Source organism: Stegostoma tigrinum, chromosome 3 (genome assembly GCF_030684315.1).
Source record: "Stegostoma tigrinum isolate sSteTig4 chromosome 3, sSteTig4.hap1, whole genome shotgun sequence".
Lineage (NCBI taxonomy): Eukaryota > Metazoa > Chordata > Chondrichthyes > Orectolobiformes > Stegostomatidae > Stegostoma > Stegostoma tigrinum.
Genome location: NC_081356.1, coordinates 95571446 through 95594182, shown reverse-complemented (window position 1 = coordinate 95594182; position 22737 = coordinate 95571446). Strand labels below are relative to the sequence as shown.

Sequence of the window (22737 nt, the reverse complement as noted above, 5' to 3'; positions counted from 1 at the left end):
GGAATCACAAAACCTCAGAATGCGAAGGGAGTCTATTTGGCCCTCCTGTCTCTACCAACTTTTTAGAAGTTCCACTTCTTTGCTTTCTTCCCATAGCCATATTTGGGTATTTACTTGAAAAAGGAAGCAACATTTTTCTAAAAGCTAATGAAACTGCCTTCACTGCAGTGAATTCCAAATTGCATTCACGTGACATTAAAACTGTCATCTCCTCTCTGGTGCTTATTATGCTAAATATGTATCCTTCAGTTAATGATCATCATCCTACTGAGATAAAAAGGTTTCTTTTTATTTATTCTATTAAAAGCCCTCACATTTTGTCACGGCCACAGATCATAACCCTGAGCACCTACAGACATACTGGACTTTTCTTTTTAAGAAAAGTTTTTGTAATTTACAGCTACAACCTAAAGTAGACAACAGAGTTAAATCCAGTGGCATCTGGGTGACAGACACATGGTTTCCCCTTTCAAGAATACACGAGGATAGAACTTAAAGGAGAGTGTCACACTGGTCTGCATGTGATAATGGGATGAGGTACATGTGTCAACTATCTGCACTCAAGCACGAGCGTACTGTGAAAGTCATCCACTAGTCACTCCTGTGTGGCAAGTAAGGAACTCTCTTACTCAGTTCTGGAAGCCAATTAGAAAACCTATTCAAAAGGTAACAGAGCAAAGGAATTTCAGCTAACAAGTGAAAAATTTTGAAAATGACTGCTCAACTATCAACATTCCACTATCTGCTGTTCTTGAACAACCTTGCAACTGATTTTCCAACAAGTTAACATCATCTTCTGGTATGTGTTGTGTGTGTATCTATGCGTGCACATACATACGCTGGTTCTTGCAATTTTGAACACAAGCTTTAAAATTCCCCTTGACCATCTGTGCTCCTAGAACAATTCAACTTCTCTTCTCTACATAAATATCTCCCTCTCTAATTCATTCTGATAAACATTCTATCAAAAGATCGCAACATTCTTCCTAGAGTGTGATGCTTAGTACTGGCCATATTAACTCCAGCTGAGGCCTAACTGAAAAGCTGTAAAGCCTTAGAATGGATACAAAAGCAAGGAAGCCAAAGTCTCTGCTTATAAATAATAAGCACCCCATAATTTCTACATTAAAATTCATCAGCACTGCATCTGCTCATTTTAACAGTCAATGCCCTCTTAAAATTAGCTAAAACCCTTCTCCCAATGCAATATATTTTTGAGTTTCATATCATTCTCAAAAGGTTAAAATCGTGCCCTTTATATAAGCACACATTTAAAAAAAAATTAGTCTCTCTCTCAATCTTTAGGGAATATCACTGTTTACAAATAGAAGTGAGGTTTACAATCAGCCAGTAATATCGTCTGGTTTTCTGTCCCAATCCAAGCTGCCAATGCCCCATTAATTTCACCGCAAATCTTTTAATGTCTATTGGGATTCTTTAATTGAACACCTTTCAAAAGTCTACATACACATTATTTAACTATTTTCAGCAACTAACAATAACCTTCATTGTAAAATATTGTTTGCAAAGGAAAATTGCTGGAATATGAAGGGATGAGCAGAGGCTAGAACTTATTTGATAGGTCTTTCAAAGAGCTACCACAGGACCATGTATTTTGTGGCAACCTTATGATTCCATTGCCTGTAATCTGAGATAGGAAAGATAAAAAAATTTGAAGGAAGTACTGTGTAGATTGATAAACAGACAGAGGATAAGAAGTTACAGTTTTAAAGTTTGACTTGAAGAATTGTGACTAATTCACCAGAGATGATAAAATTATGAGGTTTAAAATATTATGAAATTAGGATAGGTTAAATAGTGATCATCAGTAAGACAATAATGCTAGAAAATTAAGATATAGTAGTTGGAAAAAAGAATTAAAGGTTAGAATAAAATATTTACACAAAAGGTGTTAAAACTTTGGAATTCTCTGCTGTAAGTTGATGTAGCATTGGACAGACATTCTTTGAAAATTGGACTACAATTTCTTATAAACTAAGAACACTAAAACAAAATAGAAATTTGGATTAGGCAGACTTTATGGCTCATTGTTTGTGCTTCAGCAGTCCAATTCTGTGATGGGAATTTGAAGTGAGATTAATGGGGCATTGGCAGAAATATATTCCAAATACTGTAATTGAACTTTTAAAACGTTCTCCATAAAACTTGTTAACACTGAAGCAAAAACTGTCAAATTACACAGCTAATTAATCTCAATTTAGTAGCAACTATTTCAGGTAATGTAAATTCAACCTACCATAGAAACTGCAAGATTACTTACGTCTGATTACTTCAACCAGTTTTGACAGGCATTCATTGTTGTCTTTCAGCATAAGGCATTCTGTTAAGTAGCTAAAGTACGAAATACAAAATTAAAACAAAGATTAATACAATAGTTAAATGATTGCTAGTGTATGAAATTTACTCATGTCAATATAATAGTGTCAAACACAGCAAACACAACTGTCTCCAACAGTGACAAATAACAAAACATGAAAAAAAATTTCAGATCGATCAGAATCTATTGCTTCCAAAACAAAAATGTTCAGATTACATCTCTCAGCTTTTATGTTCCTTAGAAGTTATAATAACCCCTTAGAACATTCACCCACGCTGTTTTTATTACAATTGTTTGACTAGTCTCAGAATAAAGAGGTGACAATTTGTGACTGAGATGAGAGGGGGGGGGATGTCTTCTCTCGGAAGGTTATGAATCATTGGAATTTTTGTCACAGAGGGCTGTGGAGGCTGAGTCCTTGTGTATACTTAAGCAGGAGATAGATTCTTGATCAGTAGGAGAAATCATGGGATACAGGGAAAATGCAATAAAGTGGTGTGGGTTTGAGGCATGTTGGATCAGCCAGGATCCTATTGAATTGCACAGCAGGCTCTGGGGCTGAACAGTCTACTCCTGTTCCTACTTTTTATATGGTCTTAAATGTTCTACAAATTCCAGAAATCCTTTTGCATACTGTTGTGATAAAAAAATCATAAACAGTTCTGTATTTCTTAAGTACAGTCATCTGCATTGTGCTTCAACTGAGGTTGGAGGAGAGTATAGGCTCTTCTAGTCTCACTGTTTTGTAATTCACAATATAAGTGTAAATGCTTTACCTAGTTATCGAAATGGCCAATTATATACTTTAGCTATATTAGGTTTACAATAAAAAGATCCATCACTTCAGTTGCTTTGAAAAACAATTACTGATTTACTGTGACAATAGGACTCAATCTGCTTCATATCTTTACTGAAGAAGAGTCTGAAATACCAAGTAAAAATACTTGCCCCTTTAAATAATCCCAACATGTCCACACACACACCCCAATCTTTAAAAAAAAAAACTTTCTCCAGAGATTAACCTTGAATGTAAGAAAATCATTTTGGCCAATTATGATTAGTACCTGATGGAGAGAGTATGATGGTTTTTAGTCAGATTCCTAGTACATATAAACGGTGCTACAAAACATAGACAACCATCACTGGATCATAGTTCATTCGAGATTTGTTAAGAAGTCAGAGTTTTTTCAGGAGTAAAAACTGTATTCTTTTTTTAGTCTCCCACTGGACTCCTTCTCAGAAAAGCACAGGATAAGCAAAGTAGTTTTTTTCTCTCTCTCTCATCTGCTTGCTCTCTCCCCTTCACCCCTCCATTTCACAGCAGGCTGTAGCACATTTGAATTCCCAGCAATATAACAATTGCCACAGCTAATGACAGCTATAAACACAGACACATGATTTCCCATGAATCCAGTGGTTCCACAGACTTGGCGGTTTAGTTAGGCTAAACCATGAAATTTTAATAAATAGTTTTGAAGAAAAAGAGTGTCCCAGTGCCCTTTCCATGTTTAAAAGCCAGGTACTTACTCAGTACTCAAAATTAACACAATCCCTTAAACATGAATTCCCAAAACACTAACAATGAAGGAGCTTCATAACAATTAATTGTTTCTAATTAAGGATGTTAGGATCAAGCCAGGATCCGCAAACCAGTAAGTAGAGAACATACTACAAACATACAAATAAAGAACAAGCTCGCTCCACCATCCAATAAGATCACAGCTGATTTGATTCTAACTTCAGATATATTCTGAAGTTTTTCGATAGTCACAACTGCTTACAAATTTTTAAACCATGTGGAATTGTCTAGAACTCCAGAATTTCATTCATCAAACAATGTACGACAAACTAAGTGTAACTTCCATTACTAATTCCTCCATGGTATTTCCACCTTATTTAATACGTAATCAACCTCCCAGATAGTGCAAAAAAATTGGTTCCTGCACATTTAAGGTTTTATATCCAGTGTATCAATAATTCAGCTTCCTATTTTCCTCTATTACAAACACTCATTTCAAGTTATCCTCGAGCAACTCATTGAAATATCTCAAGTTGAAATACTGAAGGGTACCAGTACCTATCCAGATTAATGCCTGCCCTGGAGGCACTGAAATGAATAGCTGCTATTGCTATTTGTGATGGTGTAAAGAGAAGACCAACATCAGTTGTAGTTGCTCTGCTCAGAAACTCATCTGCCGTTTTTCGCAAGGCTTCTGGATTTTCTACCACTGAGCATCGAGCCTAAACAGAAAGGAAACAGCAATAATTATCAAGAGAAATGTATTTCCACAACTTTCATCTCTTACTAACGTAGTAATTCATCTTTTAAAAAAGTGGGTTTTTTTCACTTTTCAAATCTGAAACTCAATGGAAATCATCCATTTTTATTTGGGGGAAAAGTCATGTGATTTATTGCTGCTTTTCCGAAGCAACTACAAATTGTAATCAACACACAGACTGATCCTTGTAACCTTTAGATAGGTTAACAGTGCAAAATTTTACATCTTATATGAAGAAAGTGTCACTGAAGAAAATGTGGGGTGGTGCTCGTGGTGCAAGAGTAGAGAGCAAGAGCACATATCCTCTCTAGGTATTTTTAATCAGTCAGTTTGGGCATGAGAGACAAAACTGTAGGTCATGTGGGTCTTGACCCAGACCTTCTGGTTCAGAGATAGGGCACTATCACTAAAACACAAGATCCTTATTATTGCCTCACAATGCTATTACCTAAGAAAAACAAGAATTAAGAACAAGAGCTAATTCAGCCTTTCGAGCCTGCTCCAATGTTTTGATATGATAAAGGCTGATCTCATCTCAGCCTCAACTCCACTTTGATGCCTGGTCTCCATAATCTTCAATCCATTACTACTTGGAAACCTGTATCTTCTCCTTAAATTTACCTACTGTCCCACGATCTATTGCACTCTGAAGTAATGAATTCCATACATTCATGGCCCATTGACAGACATAATTTCTCCTCATAAAAATGGAAAGGACTGCAGATGCTGTAATTCAGAAACAACAACAGAAATTGCTGATAAAGCTCAGCAGGTCTGGCAACATCTATGAAGAGAAATCAGAGTTAAGACTTCGGGTCGAGTGGCATTTCGTCAGAACCCCGAGTTCTGGGGACGGGTCATTTGACCCAAAACATTAACTCTGATTTCTCACCACAGATGCTGCCAGACCTGCTGCACTTTTCCAGCAAGTTCTGTTTTTGTTTCTAAATTCTCATGTCTGGTTTAAAATCGAGTCAAAAGCACTTTTCAGACTAATTTGGAAGTTAAACTTGCACAATTTTATAATTAAGACAAAGTTAATTAATTCTGAATTACTGATGGTAGGTGTAAACTTTTTATTCCAATCAACCATTGAAACCACACCCCATGAAATTGGTATCAGAGATAATGGGAACTGCAGATGCTGGAGAATTCCAAGATAATAAAATGTGAGGCTGGATGAACACAGCAGGCCAAGCAGCCCGAAACGTCAGCTTTTGTGCTCCTGAGATGCTGCTTGGCCTGCTGTGTTCATCCAGTCTCACATTTTATTACCCATGAAATTGGAATGGGTTTCTCTACATAAGAGAAAACTAATATTTCAATGGCACCTTAGTTACTGAAATACACTGTCTGGAGGTCCAATCATGTTTATAAAGTTGACTGACGGACTTAGCCCAACCAAGCAGAGACAATAAATATCAATTCTAACATGAAAATCTTGAGTAAACCCTAAGATACTAGATTATGAAAGAAAATAAAAGTTTTTCGTGCTAAAACAATTAAGTTTCATAACTGTCACGCTTTCTGTAAGAATTCCAATATGAAATGCTCTGGTGAACTGACAAAAGTGTTAAACAGGTGAAGCAATATCAGGTAATCAGGCAGTCTCATAACAGTAGCTTGGAGCAGTTTATTTTCACATCAGCCAATGAAGGTGGGCAGGGATAACGTCTTCACCTCTGTTGGTCTGTCTACAAACGATACCTCGCAAACACTAAGATGGAATTCAAAGAAAAATGGTATACCATATGGGCTATTTCCTAAGGAAGAATGGATTAGTTTTTAGCGAAGATACAGACCAGAATCCAACAATTTATTAAAGGGTTCATTAACATTGGATATTAAAGGGCATAATAACTTCAAGTCGTCTTACTTAGAGGGTGATTGATTATTTTAGAAGCTTTTAGATTGTATCAGCTGTAATATTGCTGTTTAATCACAACTGATCAGTGTTTTTTAGAACAAGTTATTAGATGAGGGCAAATCAAACTCTTCTCTAAACTCTGAGACTTTGGTCTCTGCTCCCCTCCCTGTAACTGGATCCTTGATTTCCTGACACACAGATTGCAGTCAAGGAGAATAGGCGACAACACCTCCTCCACCATAATCCGCAACACTGATGCTCAACCCCCTACAATACTCCCTCCACACTCAACTGTGTGGCCAAATTCCACGCCAACTCGATTTACAAGTACGCCAACATGACCACCATTATAAATTGGATCTCAAACAATGTTGAGATAGAATACAGGAAAGAAAGTACACCATGCTGCTAAGTGCTCAAAGACAACAATCAGTCCAATATCAGCAAAACAAAGGAGCTGATCATTGATGTCAGTAAGGGGAGTGGAAGGCACACACCTGTCTGCATCAAGAAAACAATGTTTCTATTTCCTCAGGCGGCTAAGGAAATTCAGCATGCCCACAAAGATACATCAATTTTTACAGATGTACTGTAGAAAGCATCCTACCCAGATGCATCACCGCATGGTATAGCAACTACTCTTCCCAAAACCGCAAGAAGCTATGGAGAGTCATGAACACATTACGCAAAATAGCATTCCATCCATCGACTCCATTTATATTTCCCACTGCCTCAGGAAAATGACCAACATAATCAAAGACCCTTCCCAGATAATAAAGTGTGAAGCTGGATGAACACAGCAGGCCAAGCAGCATCTTAGGAGCACAAAAGCTGACGTTTCGGGCCTAGACCCTTCATCAGAGGGTCTGATGAAGGGTCTAGGCCCGAAATGTCAGCTTTTGTGCTCCTGAGATGCTGCTGGGCCTGCTGTGTTCATCCAGCTTCACACTTTATTATCTTGAATTCTCCAGCATCTGCAGTTCCCATTATCTCAAAGACCCTTCCCACCCCAGTTATACTCTCTTCCACCCTCTTCTGTCAGGAAGGAGGCATAGAATATACATGTTTATAGATTCAAGAATAACTTCTTCACTGCTGTTATCAGACTTTGAATGGATCTCTCAAATGTTCATTCTGATCTCTCTGCACCTTCCCTGCAGCTGTAATGCTTTATTCTACACTGTCTGCTACTCTGATGCACTTTTCATGGTACGATCTGCCTATATAGCACACAAAACAACACTTTTCACTATCTCCGTACACGTGACAACAATAAATCAAGTAATGTAGCAGAATTGTTTTATTTTTACATTTTATCAAATATATCAAGTAGAATGTTGCTTCAAAGTTGTGAAATGAGACAAATTGGATTTGGCAAAAGACAATTTCAAGGATTCAAACTATAGAAAAGTAGAATTCATAGAAAAGTTATAGCACAGAAAGACAGCATCCCGACCATTGTCTATTCTGGCTAAATTAATTAGCACCCATTCTAATCCCTCGTTCTAGCAACTGGTCCTCATACTCACAGGTTAAAATGCTTCAGAAGCAAGTCTATGTATTTTTCAAATAATGAAAAAAAAAAGAGCTTCTGCCTTAACCAAACTGGGAGCAAGCTCTAGATACTCTCCAGCTTGAGTAAAAAAGCTTTCTCTGATGTCCTCTAATTCTTCCACCTGTCACCACACATCTGAGCACCACAACAATTCACCTCTTTTGTGAGGGAAACGGTTCTTTCCAGTCAACTTTATCTAATTTGTTGTTATTTTGTGCAGCTCAATTAAGTGGATAGACTGGGTTTGTTTTCACTGAAACACAGAGTTGAGGGACAACCTGAAAGAAGTTTAAAAGATTGTGAATGGCACGTATAGAGTGAAATGTATGAGGCTCTCCATCAGGGTGGAGGAGTCAATTACGAGGGGACACAGGTTCAAGGTGCAATGGAAGGAAGTTCAAAAGACTCAATAGATGGTGTGTGCCTGGAGTACGCTGCCAGAGGTGGGTGGTGGAAGCAGACACAATAGCAGCATTCAAGAAACACATGGACAAATACATGAATAGGAAGGGAATAGGGGGATACGCATCCTGTAAGTGAAGACAGTTTTAATATGGAAGAGCAAAATGTGCTGTTGCAGGCTTGGAGGATCAAAGGGCCTGTTCCTGTGCTGTACAGCTCTTTGTAAGTCACCCCTCAGCTCCTCTTTCCAAGGAAAACATTAGCTTGTCCAATCTTTTCCTCGTGACATTTCCTTAAATGTCATGGATTTATATGTTAACGTATCATATGTTAGCAAGGCTGTCAGCTTGGGGGATGGCACTCTTGCCAGGAAAGGAGTTATCTAAAGTGTCCAGAGCCTCTAACTTATAATGTCTACCCCTTCCCAAACTTCTGACACTCAGTCTCTTGCCTTCAGCAATCCCACCCTGTTTACAAATCTCCATCTCCCTGCCTCCCTTCTCATCACTTCTTTCTGCAGAAATTCCCTTTCAAAGATCCAGATCCAATCCAAAGCTGGAAGTCTGAGGTGTGGTTTCCCTTTTCTGAAACCTCACTGTAAGGAATCGAGAGTTGCAAGAGGCAAGAAGAGGAGATTCAACAGTCATTTGAAACTGGACATATTAGCCCCAGCTTGGCCATCTGCACCATCAGGATCTGTACTTTGACAACCCTGGAGCAAATCAAACGGTCAGAAATGTACTGAGGCCAGAAATTGGAAGGTCAGGGATGGAGTATCTTGCAGTGACCAGGTGGTCAAAGTGAGGGGCTCAGGAAGAATTGGTGGCAAGCTACAGTTACTGTAAGCACAATTTACATATTTATTTTACATTTTAAAAAATGTTATTTCATTTACCAATGAGACTCTATCATTGAAATTTAGCAGAATGAGAGGTGATCTCATTGCAACGTATAGGATTCTTTAGGGGTTTGGCATGGTAATTGTGGAGAGGATGTTTCTCTTCATGGGAGAGTCTAGTCTCAGAATAAAGGAGCAGCAATTTAAGACTGAGTTGAGGAGGAATTTCTCCTGAGGGTTGTGAATCTTTGGAACCCCTTGCCACAGAGCTGTAGAGGCAGAGGTCTTACGTACATTTATGGCTGAGATAGGTAGATTCTTGATCAGTAGGGGAAATCAAGGGTTACCGGGAAAGGGCAGGAAAAATGGACGTGAGAAATGTTGGATCGGTCATGATGTCACCGAAAAACAGAGTCAACTCAAGGGGCCAAATACCTTATTCCTATGCCTGTTTCTTGTGGCCAAGCAGGTAGTTATGTATTGTTCATTGAAAGAATCTAATGAAATTTTCTTTTTTCCAATAGGCAGATCCTACAGAAACTCCAGTTTCAACATCATCCAGAAATCAAAGCACAACTTAAAAATGAAAATTTAACACTGCAAACATAAATTACTACTCACAACAGAGGTCAATGGAGTTTAGTATACTCAGAAAATTAAGGGATAACAGAATTTTGAGAGAAGACTGAATGAAGGTAATAGATCAGCCATGACAGTATTGACTGGTACAGCAGGCCCAGCAAGCCAAAAAAATCTATTCCACTGCTGTATTTCTCTGTCTCTCAGTGAGGTGCTTGAAATGTCACACTGCATAAATGGTTGTACTTTAAAACATTTAACTTGAAGACAGAATAGAATGGCAAACTGAATTTTACCAGAAATCAACCAGGCCTTAGTTTTCATGGAGGGTTTCTCTCTATAAATCAAACAAATTTTCACACATCTTCCAAAACTCACCCACTTAAGCAAGCACCACATCTCTATTTTACCCTGCTTGTTGTATCCTCCCTGACCACAGGCAAAGTACTGGCCACTGCTGGGACCTCCCAGCGTTACTGGTGCCAGCACCATCTTTAAAACCAAGCAATTCACTGACACAGAGACAGTAGGAACTGCAGATGCTGAAGAATCTGAGATAACAAAGCGTAAAGCTGGATGAACACAGCAGGCCAAGCAGCAGAGGAGCAGGAAAGCTGATGTTTCAGGCCTAGACATTTCTTAAGAAGCGTCTAGGCCCGAAACATCAGCTTTCCTGCTCCTCTGATGCTGCTTAGCCTGCTGTGTTCATCCAGCTCTACACCTTGTTAATTCACTGACCCACCTCACCCCCATCCACCCTGTATAGTTTATGTCAATAGCCACAGAAATGTCAGACAAGGGAACTGCTATCCTGCTTTGCTGACCGGGACCTGGAAGTGGATGGCAGATGTGGCAGAAGCAAGTGATGAGCTGAAGTTGCCAAGTAATCATCCTGACTGAAGGAGGTTCCCGACCCGAAACAACAACTTTGCTGCTCCTCTGATACTGCCTGGGCTGCCATGTTCCTCCAGCTCCACACTGTGTTATCTGTGACTCCAGTTCAGACTCTCCGACTCTGTTCTTGATTTACAGCATCCGCAGTTCTTTTGGTTTTTATGGACATAAGTTAAGTGCAGTTATGGGTTGAATATTACAATGGAGGTACAATATTCCTCAGTCGGTCCTTCTGGCTGAAAGTAGGTGAACATTCAGCAAGAGGTGTTAGCATAGTGTAACTTCATTGTGCAAGCAATCAAAGCCCACTTTAATATTCTAGAGACATGGGTTTGCATCACATAATGGCACGTGGTGAAATTTGAGTTAAATAAAAACCCAGAATTAAAAGCTGGTCCAAAAGCAACCATGTAATCACCATTTGATTCAGTAATGTCATTCAGGGAAGGACCTCTGAGGATTTTGCATCCAAAAGGGAAAAAAATGGCCACTTAAAAAGTTTGAGGGGACAGTTAAATTGGTGCACTCTCACATGCTTGTTAATATGGATTGCATCGAGTATTTTGATGAAACATGCTACTGTTCAGAAAGGTTGAGAATGAATAATGCAACAAAGAAATTAAATAGTGAAAAATGTACATTCAAGTTTCCAGCTTTATATGTGTCTCAGAAAACACAGAGTCCTTTTTCACAATGGTTCACATGCCAAAATTCTGGATGGCTATTCACATGTATCCTGCTATATCTTGTACAGGAAGAACAATGAATGGTGTCAAAATAAAAACCGGAAGAACTATGGATGCTGTAAATCAGGAACAAAAAACAGAAGCTGCTGGAAAAGCTCAGCAGGTCTGGCAGTATCTGTGAAGAAAAAAAGAAATCAGAGTTAACGTTTCAGGTCTAGTGACCCTTCCTCAGAATGTTCTGAAGAAGAGTCACTGGGCCCGAAACCTTAACAATCAATGGCGTCTGTTGGTCAGAAAAGCTAAGAAAATAAAGGATAGTTAAAAGTATCTTAGTTGCTGAGACTTTGGCATGATCAGAAGCCATACAGATGTGCATATATCTAAAAAGGGACAATTTGAGAAAATGTTGCCCATAGGATATGTGTGGATAAGTGTTCTCTCTGGGGCTGTGTACATTCAACAGAGATTCTCACTGAGAAATAGTTAAGGATTGGCCTTGCTAGTATAAATGCTAGAAAATAATTGTCAATATAAAGCGGGTTGATGTAAGCCCCCAGTTGTGAGATTCTCATAAATGCAAAACATTGGAAATCACTGCATGAATATTATGAGGATATATATCTTTAAAAAGGCAAACAAAAATTCAGTTTTGTTCAGACCATTTTGTGATTAGGCATATCATAACAATCTGTTCAACACAAGGGGAATATGGGAGGTTGACCATTTTATGAATAATGAAAAAATATAATTTTCCTATTATTAATCGCTTAGAATATGAAAACAACTTATTATTTAGTGCCGTTTAAGGAAGAGGAAGGGAATCTGTTAGCTAGTTAAGTACATGATTGGGTTAATTGATAGGGAAATATACATAGGGAACAGGTGGGGCTGGCATCAAGGCTGAGTTGATGCAAGTGAGTGATTTAGTGGTGGGTTTTCAAAAACAAAGACCAAGAAGCTAATAAATTCTATTCGCAAAGCAATGAGTCTTTGTTTCTGTCTCCGCAACTGGTTTGGATTTGAAACTCTTTGTTGTGTTATCCTTCAAGTATGTCATTAGGAATTAACTATTTAAAATAAAATCAATATCCACAAGAATTGTAGCATTATTCACTCGCTAACTTTTTATCATTGCACTAATATAATCATTTATAGAAGTGTTCACAGTGAGAATTAATTATTGTTGAATTTGCAAACAGAAATAAAATGAATGCTTAAAACATGCATGCCAGTTACTGCTCTACTTAAGACACTTCTATGTATAACGATAAACAAACTGTTTCAAACTTTCAACACCCAAGACTTCAGAATTACAAATTCAATCACTGTTGGCATGATACCTTTAGATCAATAAGAAAACCCTCAAAAGGTCGAAATGGATTGTGGACAATGAGATGAAAGTTCAACTGCTGAATAAGCAACAGTTCATACTCAAGGATCTGTTCCAAAGCCTTCTCTTGACCCGCAGGGCTTTCCCACAGATTAGCAACAAACTGCGAACTGGAGACATTAAATTCATCCACTTTACACGCTAAGTATACACTTGTCAACCTGAACCAGAAAGAGAATAAAAAGATTTAATGAAACAGACTTCCAAAATCAAATTATAATACAGCTCAAAGGCCATTCAATTTAACAATTCTTTCTGAAACCCTGCATAAGACACTTAATCTGATTTCTTTCTCACTCCTTATATATTAATATTCCTTATCAAAAGATTAAATAATCTTACTTTTAAACTAATTTATAACTTTACTTCATCTTCTGCTTATGGTCTAGAATATCACATTTAGCCAGTTTCTGCATGCAGACCTTGTAATTATCTTCAATTTGTGCCCTTTCATTACGGTCTTGCAAACCAGTGAAAAACATTGTTGTTTTACTTCACCTTAAATCATTCATTAACTTCAAGCCTTACATCCTCTAATCTTCTGTAAGTGGTAACATCTCACAGTAATGGCAATGATTAAAAAAAATGGACTATCAATTTTTGAATTCCATTTCAGCTCCAAGATCTTTCATGATCTAAAGTAGATTCTTCTTAGAACAAAAACAAAAATAGTGAATTAATATGGCCACAATGGTCAGCTATCCAGGTGGCACAAACTTTAGGAAACCATCAATAAGTAAGGTTCTATCTAAGTCATTGTTGTAGTAGCAGGCAGTAAGATGCCAATCTGTATCTCCTGGTTGAGTCACATCTTTCACACACTGGATGTAAGTCACCTGCAGGTTATCCGGCTTGAACAAAAATTGAAACCAGACATGGGAGTACACAATTGTATTTCCAGGAACAGATTTTGCACAGAGAGAACAGATAATGTGAATTTGTAACAGCAGAACAATCCCGATCCCTCTCCCAATCCCGATCCCTCTCCCTCCCTGAGTTGCTCTTACAGGTTCTTGAGAAACAGTGCTCAATTATAAAGCAAACTGGAACAATATTCATTCATTGAGAAGTTAGGATGCAAGGTATGAATTCAACTACTGCCATCTCAGGTTATAATCTAACTCTTCAAAGCCTCTAGGCACTTCTCACTTGATCATTCTTTTTGTAACAGACACTTTTCCCTTTTGTCAGCATACGTAATAAAATTCCTCTTATTTCACACATTCCCTAGGTTGTGAAAAGAGGTCACCTAGCTCATCAAGTCTGCACCAACCCTCTGAAGGCCATCCCATCCAGACCCAGCCCTGTAATGCCACATTAACCCACCAAGCCCACACATCTTTGGATTGTAGGAGCACCCAGAGCAAATCAATGTAGAAACAAGGACAACTTGCAAACTCCACACAGACAGACAGTCACCCAAGGCTGGAACTGAACCCAGCTACCTGGCGCAGTGAAGCAGCAGTGCTAACCACTGAGCCACCATGCCACTCTCAAGAAAATCTTGTAATTAGTTCCTTCATTTGAACTCATGAACTACTTTAAAGTGTAATATACTGCTTGGTTAAAGTAAAAAAAATTTCAGCCAACTGAGGGGCTTTAAAAAAAAGGCACCAATTCACTCTTCCTCAACTGGTCATACCATAATAAAATTAAAACAGTGAGTTCTGAACAACAGCAATTACAAAGTAGGAATTAAGAAAAGGCTATTTTCGAAATACAAATTGCAATATATTCCATAACACCGAATCAAAAATGTATATTTATACCGGTATCCACAATGGTCATTACAAGTAATATGGGAAGAATTTATGTAATTTATTGATAGGTTTTGATATTATTATCTTATTACAGATGAAATATAGAAACAAAATAAAACTTAAATTAACAGCTTTTTGAAAATTATCAGTAATCTGGAGAAGTTACTAACTTTGCAAACAGCAAGCCAGTCAGGAAACAGACAAAAACTCACATAATAGTCCTTGGATGATATTCCATTACGGAATTATTCAAAAAGAATCTCTTGAAATACATACTTGCGGTTCCCTAAACGAAATACATAAAAACAATGCTCTCATAATCGATCATACACATGTGCAATAGATAGAAGGGTGTTTAAATGAAGATAATAAGTAGACTTTGATGAACCACATTTGGCCTTTTATGCAACCAATATGTAGTGTTATTTAAAACAAATGTAGTAAAAGCACCCAATCACTTTCTTTTAAAGAAATTGTTCTGCTACTTAATTTTGTTCACATAAAAATCAGACCTTAAACATGTAGTGTTTCCCAATTACGCAAATTGAAAAAGCTAAAGGGACAGTTAACATGCATGGTCATAGAGTCAAAGAGCTGTACTGTACAGAAACATACACTTCGGTCCAATTCGTCGCTGCCGGCCAAATATCCGAAATAAATATAGTCCCATTTGCCAGCATTTGGCCCGTATGCCATTAAACCCTTCTTATTCATATACCCATCCAGGTGGCTTTTTAAATATTTTAATTGTAACTGTCTCCACCACTTCCTCTGGCAGCTCATTGCATACGTGCACCACCCTCTGAGTGAAAAGCTAAAATCTCTCCCCTCTCACTGTAAACAATGCCTTCTAGTTTTGGACTCCTTCCCACCTCAGGGAAAAAACCTTGTGTATTCATCTTATCTGTGCCCCTCATGATTTTATAAACCTCTAAAAGGTCACCCTTGAGCCTCCAATGCTCCAGAGAAAATAGTCCCAACCTATTCAGCCTCTCCCGATAGCTCAAACCCTCCAGCCCTGGAAACATCTTTATATATGTTTTCTGAGCCATTTCAAATTTCATAAAATCCTTCCCATAGCAGCTAGACCAGAATTGAATGCAGTATTCTAAAAGTCAATGAATAAATCACAAAATGACTCTCACTTTTTGTATAAGTATGAGGTATTTATTCTTACCACCACGGATTTAGGCATGATGGGTTTAAATGCAGAGCAGAATTCCAACAGTCTTTTTTCATAATATTTGCGTAGTACCTCCTCTTCCTGAGGCTCCAGTAATGTCACTATAGAAAGCTGTTCAGGGAAACCGAAGCAAGGCAATCATCAAGGCAAACAACTGGCAAATAGCAACTCAATAATTTTCTCTTTCATAAAAGTGGGAAAAGGCTTTAAATACATTCTGACCAACTTGTTAGCCAAAAATAACATATCACATTCGACACTATTTGAAGTAATAGAGCAACTATAAGAATTGTCTTCATTCAAAGCGAGGATCTACTAAATAATGGGTTATTTGCAGCCATATCAATCTTAAACTTGGTCCAAAATAAACATATAAGCAGGAAAACAATTCAATAGTGATAGCTTCAACTCTGAATAATTCTGACTGTCTGCTTGGGAAGGACAAATCAAAACAATTGCAAGTTCTTTAGTTGCATAATTTTCTAAAATTCAATATTTGGTTCTTCTCAACTTAAAATTTATACAATCTTCACTGATGAAGCCTATCACGAAAGGTGTAATTGAAGGAAATTAGATGCTGTTTTTTCATAATAACTGTGCATCATTTTTCAAATAATTGGTTCCTAAAAATATTTTGAATGTCATGAGCTACATCTGTGTACCCTTACCTTGACTTAAATCACGCTTGAAGAAAGCAGTCAAAAGCAGAACCATTGGTATTTATGAACCCCTCATCACCATATAGAATTTTATTATTCTGCAGTTGAAATTTCCAAACAGAATCCAAGGCTGACAAAAATCAACAGGTGGAACACATGGCTTTAACAGACTGTGGTCTGAGTTTTGCAATCAGCAGCTTCAGAGATGGCACATGTCACGGACCTCGAAGAATGATGCCCACAAAGGTCTAATGTTTTTGTAGCATGGATTTCACATCTTTCCCAAAATTAACTTTATTCTGGTGCCATTTTTCCTCACCTCAGTTCTAAATGGCCTATCCCATATCTTTAAACTGTGACATCTGATTCTGGACTCCCTGGTTATCAGAAACATCTCTCCTGCATTTACCCTGTCTAGTCCTGTTAGAATTGTAGAGGTTTCTATTAGATCTGCCTCAAAGATCTAAATTCTAGTGAATATAGCCTTAACCAATCCAGTCTCTCTTTATACATTGGACCTGTCATTCCAGGTAAATCTATACTGTACTCCCTCCATTGTTGGAATATTACTGCTCAGCGAAGGGGATCGAAAATAGCACACAACACTCCTGGTGTAGTTTCATTGAGGCCCTGTGCAACTGCAGCAAGATATTCCTGCTCCTACACTCTCCAATATTTTGGAGACACAGGGGTTAGTGAGATGGAGGAATGAAAGGAAGTCATAGTTAGAATCACAGCCCATTTGATCAATACCAATTTGATAAAAACTTTCACATCATTAACACACCACCTACAAGTTTCCATGTAGAAATTCCCCAAGACTCCTTAGATATCATCTTCCAAACCCACTACGATTACCATCTCAAAGGACAAGTGCAGCAGGTACAATGAAAACACCACTACCTACAAGTTCCCCTCCAAGGCACTCACCATCCTAACTTGGAAATACACAGCTGTTCCTGTACAGGTGCTGTAACATTTCAAGGAAGTAGCCCACTACCATCTTCTTAAGGATGATTAGGAAATGACAATAAATGTTGGCTCAACTAGCATATCCACAATCCCCTGAACTCACTCCCGAAAACGGTTGACAGATCAGGAACTCTCAAGAATTTATTTAGTTAAGCACTTGAAATGCCATAGCATACAAGGCTACTAGCCAAGTGATGGAAAATGGGATTAGAATGGATGGATGTTTGATGATCAGCAGAGATATGTTGGCTGAAGGACCTCTTTCTGTGCTGTAAAAATGGTGACTCACTTGGGTTCTGGGAAATTTCATCTAAACATTGACAATGAGATCAAAAAGGTTAGTATCTTCTCACAAACTGCACTGGTTTCTGTCATCTGAGTTGTCTTCAGTGATGACAGGAATGGATTGGAAACTATTGTGCCAACCCTATGTAAGCACAGATTTCCATCCTGTTTAGACAATGGAATAATTTTCTTATGCCAATGTCAACAGAATAATTCTTATTTTTGGGTTCCATTACAAGCCTATAAAGCCCAATGAAAGCTTCTATTGTTTGTACTTTGACTGGTTGGTCAAGATCTGTTTGCTTTTCCCCTGGACCAGCCATTCTCTAACTGTTTTATCAGATCTTTGCCCACCTAATCTATCTATAATCCCTTTCTAGATTCCTTATGCCTCCTTGCAACTTACTTTCCTTTCTATCTTGGTGTCATCAGCAAACATAATAGCCATACCTTTGGTCCCTTCATCCAAGCTAGTTACACGAAATTATAAAACTTTGATGCTCTATTCATTCCTGTGACACAGCATTCGTTACACCTTGTCAACCTACTAATGACTCAATTATGCCTACTGTTCCCTGTTCTCTGGACAATCTTCTACCCTGCCAATAATATCTCATATATTTGTATGTTCCATAATAACCTCTCATGTACCAAATGTTTCTGGAAATTTAAGCTGACTCTCCTTTATCTCAGCACAAGTATTTTCCTTAAAGATCTTCAATAAGTCAGTTAAACTTAATTTCCTTTTCACAAAATCATGTTGAATCTGCCTAATTACCTATAACATCTTTAATATCAGCCTCTAGTATTTCAGCCATTTGTAGAATATAGGTCAGTTTTTTGAGATTGTCATATATTTTGACTTTTCTCTGCCCAAGTCTCTATAACATCACAACGATCAAGCTTAACACATTTTCAAACATTAACTCTGTCAGAACAATTATATATTTTCACAAAATGAAACAAATAATATATACACAGGATTTAGTACAGTATTAATCTACATAACATTGTAGATGTGTTCCTGAAAAGAGCAACAGTAAGTGAAATAGCACTAAATGAATTAGATATTCCCATCGTGATAACGCAAACACTGTAATTAGTTTCTATAGAAACTTTCACATCAGAAAAGAAATCTTTAAAACATTATTTAACCTTACAGGATATAATTACTTTGCTGAATTACTATATTCACATATGAACTTTTTTTTAAAAAATTAACTTAAAAAAGTTAAAAGGAGCAATGCTAACTCCTTCTATTCACCTTAAGCTTATCACCTCTCAAGCTCTGCCTCTGGAACACAGCTGATCCAGTGCAAAAGAGGCATTAAAACAAAACTCTTGATACAAAAGGTGTATACAGGCCTATTAATTGACTGACATTAAAGCAACTTAAAACATAAGAATGAGTTATTCAGGTCAGAGAGAGTCGTCAATGATAATTACAAGTTAGTACACCTCATTCTACAGGGTGCAATGTTTTCAAGGGCTTTGCCTGCTAAACAAAAGTATTATAAAATGGAAATTAATCATGACATCCAAGATTTGTATCTGCTAGGACTTCAACCTGTGAAAGAGTGGAGAAATACTGACAGCAACTTGTATATGCCAGAGTTCAACGGCACATTGGCAAACACCAGAGTTTTTTGTGGAGTTTAACAGTTGTAATAATGATCAATACTGAACTATACCATTATTGCTACAGAGTTTCATGGCAACTGATTTTTTGTTTTACTCATTCTTGGGATGCGGTGTTGCTGGCTGTGTCAGCATTTATTGCCCATTCCTAAATACCCTGGAGAAGATGGTGGTGAGTCGCCTTCTGGGACTGCTGCAGTCCATGGGGCTTTAGGTAGATCCACAATGCTGGCAGGGAGGGAATTCCAGGAATTTGACCCAGTAACTGTGAAAGAACGGCAACATATTTCCAAGTGCAGCTAGTGGCGTCCACATGTACCTGCAGCCCTTGTCATGCAATGGTTGTGCTTTGGAAGGTGGTGTCTGAGCTCTTTTGCACATTTCTGCATTGCCTGATGTCATGATAACTCAAATCTACAAACGATTATTTCTGAAAATATCTCAAAAATATATTTTACCTTTCCACATGCCAGAATCTTTGTCTGATATTTCTTATTGGCTTCAGTTCTCATATTTTCTAATATTTCTTCATTCTGAAAAAGCCAACATTTCTTCTGTGTACTGTTGTTAAACATCTTTGAACATCATTTAGCATTCACTCCTGTTGTCAAATATAAAACAAAATAATGTCGGGTTGTTGAAAAATGTAATGGTTTTCACACAGTCTACAGCATGTCACTTGCATCTCTGATAGACAATTGTATAATGCAAGAACAATGAGAACACACTAGTGTGTACAGATGAGACTGACAAGGATGTTGTGGTGAATGGTAGTGGTGGTGGTGGTGGACCAAAAAAACTCATTTGAGGAGGAGGTGGCTCTACAAATATCTCCATCTTCAATAATGGAGTAGCAAAAGACAAGGCTCAGGCATTTGGAACAATCTTCAGTAAGAGGTATTGAGTAGATGATCCATCTTAACTCCCCGGAAAGTCAAGCAATGCAGATGCCAGTCTTCAATCAACTCAACTGACTCTCCGTAAGATCACCAAATGGGTGAATGTACTAGATACTGCAAAGGTCATGAGCCCTGACAACATGCCAGCAACAGTACCCAAGACTTATGTTTCAAAACCTGGCACTCCCATAGCCAAGCGGTTCCAATATACTTAGAACACTGGCATTTACTAGCAATTTGGATAACTGCCCATCAAACTGTACACAAAAACCAGGACAAATCCAACCCAGTCAATTACCACCCCATCAGTCCAATCTCGAACATGAGTAAAATCTTGGCAGAGGTCATCAACAGTGCTATCAAGCTGCACTTGCTGAACAATAACCTGTTTACTGACACCCAATTTAGATTCTGTCAAGGCCACTAAATGCACGTGTAATTACAGGCTTGACTCAAACATAACAAAAGAGCCGAATGTAAGAAGGGAACGTGAGAATTGACATGAAGACCACATGTGACAGTGTGGCATCAAATAGCCTGAACAAGAGAGTCAATGAATCAGAGGAAATTCTCCTGATTGGAGTCATACCTAGCACAAATGAAGACAGTTGTCATTGTTGGATATCACTCATCTCAGCTCCAGGACATCCAATGCAGGATTTCCTCAAACTTATGTTCTAAGCCCAACGGTCTCTAGTTGCTTTATCAGTCACCTTTCCTCCACCATTAAGTCAGAAGTGGGGTTATTTGCTGATGACCGCACCATGTTCAGCAACATTTGCAACTCCTCAGATACTGAAGCAGTCTATGTCAAAATACAGGAAGACCTGGGCCACATCCAGGCTTGGGTTGAAAATGGAAAGTAACATTTGTGCCACACAAATATCAAGTAATGACCATCTTCAATAACACAGTCTAATAATTACCCCTTAACATCTAGTGGCATTACCTCACCGAATCTTCACTATTGTGGAAGTTGCCGTTGACCATAAACTAAATTGATCCAGCTGTATATACATACCAAGGCTGCAAGAGCAGGTCAAAGGTTACAGATTGTGCAACAAGTGACTCAACTTTTGACTTCAAAGTCCTCCATCTACAAAGTTCAAAACAGAATGATAGAACACTCCCCATTTACCTGGATAATATTACCTCCAGCAATAATCAAGAAGTTTGGTATTATCCATAAAAAAGCAGCCCATTTGATTAACACCAATTCAATTAACATTCACATCATTAACACACCACCTACAAGTTTCCATGTAGAAATTCCCCAAGACTCCTTAGATATCATCTTCCAAACCCACTACGATTACCATCTCAAAGGACAAGTGCAGCAGGTACAATGAAAACACCACTACCTACAAGTTCCCCTCCAAGGCACTCACCATCCTAACTTGGAAATACACAGCTGTTCCTGTACAGGTGCTGTAACATTTCAAGAAAGTAGCCCACTACCATCTTCTTAAGGATGATTAGGAAATGACAATAAATGTTGGCTCAACCAATAAAGCTGCAATCCCCTGAATGAATTTTAAAAAATGCTGCCAAGTCTGAAAATGCTAGGCTAAAAGAAAGATTGATTAGGCTGGGCTTTTTTTTAAAACTTTGAAACATTGATACCATGTATACAATTGTGAGGGATCTAGGAAGAGTAGATAGGAAGGATACATTTCCTTTACACACTGATTGTTAACCAGAAGGCAGGGATTTAAAGTAATTGGCAAACTTGAAAGGAATTAAAGAGAAATACTTTTACACAGAGGTTGTCTGGAAGTCAGTACCTGAATGGGGTTGAAAGCGGGTTTGGGTTGAAATGGTGGGGTGGTTAGCTTAGTTAGCTGTTTTGCAATGCAGAGTGATGCCATACTGGCTGGGGTTATCATGAAGACTTTCCTTCTTGGCCTGCCCCTCACTGGAGGCATGGTGATCCTCAGGTTAAACCACCAGCAGTGATCTTTCTCTAATGAGACAGCAGCCCTGTAGTCAGCAAAGACATCTTTAAAACTTTTCTGGTAGTATTTGGGTGTTTCCTTGATGATGTTAAAATGCAAACTTTTTCACAGTTTTCTTGCTTGACTATTCTATACTTCGATCATTTTACAGCTGGGAGGGACGCTTCATAAATTTTTTTTTCCAAATTCATACTGAATGGCAGAGCAGGCTGGAGAATTCTAACAGACTACTCTTGTTCCTATTTCTTGTGGTTTATGGTGCTAAGATCACCTCCAAATCTCAGCTGTTTTACTACAGTACTGGGGCATACTGCACAACTGAGGTACAATGTTGGATGAGATAACCATACACATTTACTTTCAGATGAACATAACGAAGGTCTCATTGCACTAATCTCAAACAGCAGCATAAAGATATATTTATCTTAAAATTACTTTGAAAAAATTTGGCCTACAATATCCCATATAACAAAAAAGTCACTTCCAAAAACTTTGCTGATGCCCATTTTATAAAAAGTTTTGAAAGATCAAGCAGTAATTTAAAATTAACGTACAAAA

At 38.1% G+C, this 22737-nt stretch overlaps 1 protein-coding gene across 5 annotated transcripts in view; it reads right to left on the bottom strand.

The window, feature by feature from the left end:
* ccnh (cyclin H) overlaps positions 1 to 22737 on the bottom strand; it is a 38897-nt gene that overhangs the window by 12960 nt on the left and 3200 nt on the right. For 3 of the 5 annotated variants that reach the window (XM_048528140.2, XM_048528136.2, XM_048528137.2), the window contains exons 2-7: positions 19784 to 19926; positions 15766 to 15882; positions 14801 to 14874; positions 12779 to 12989; positions 4416 to 4579; positions 2282 to 2352 (exon numbers count right to left, since the gene is read on the bottom strand). In XM_048528140.2, the coding sequence (XP_048384097.1) occupies positions 2282 to 2352; positions 4416 to 4579; positions 12779 to 12989; positions 14801 to 14874; positions 15766 to 15882; positions 19784 to 19900 (754 nt within the window). In that variant the 5' untranslated portion in view covers positions 19901 to 19926. The remainder of the gene's footprint in view (positions 1 to 2281; positions 2353 to 4415; positions 4580 to 12778; positions 12990 to 14800; positions 14875 to 15765; positions 15883 to 19783; positions 19927 to 22737) is intronic. The other 2 variants (XM_048528138.2, XM_059644763.1) reach the window with 2 other exon arrangements.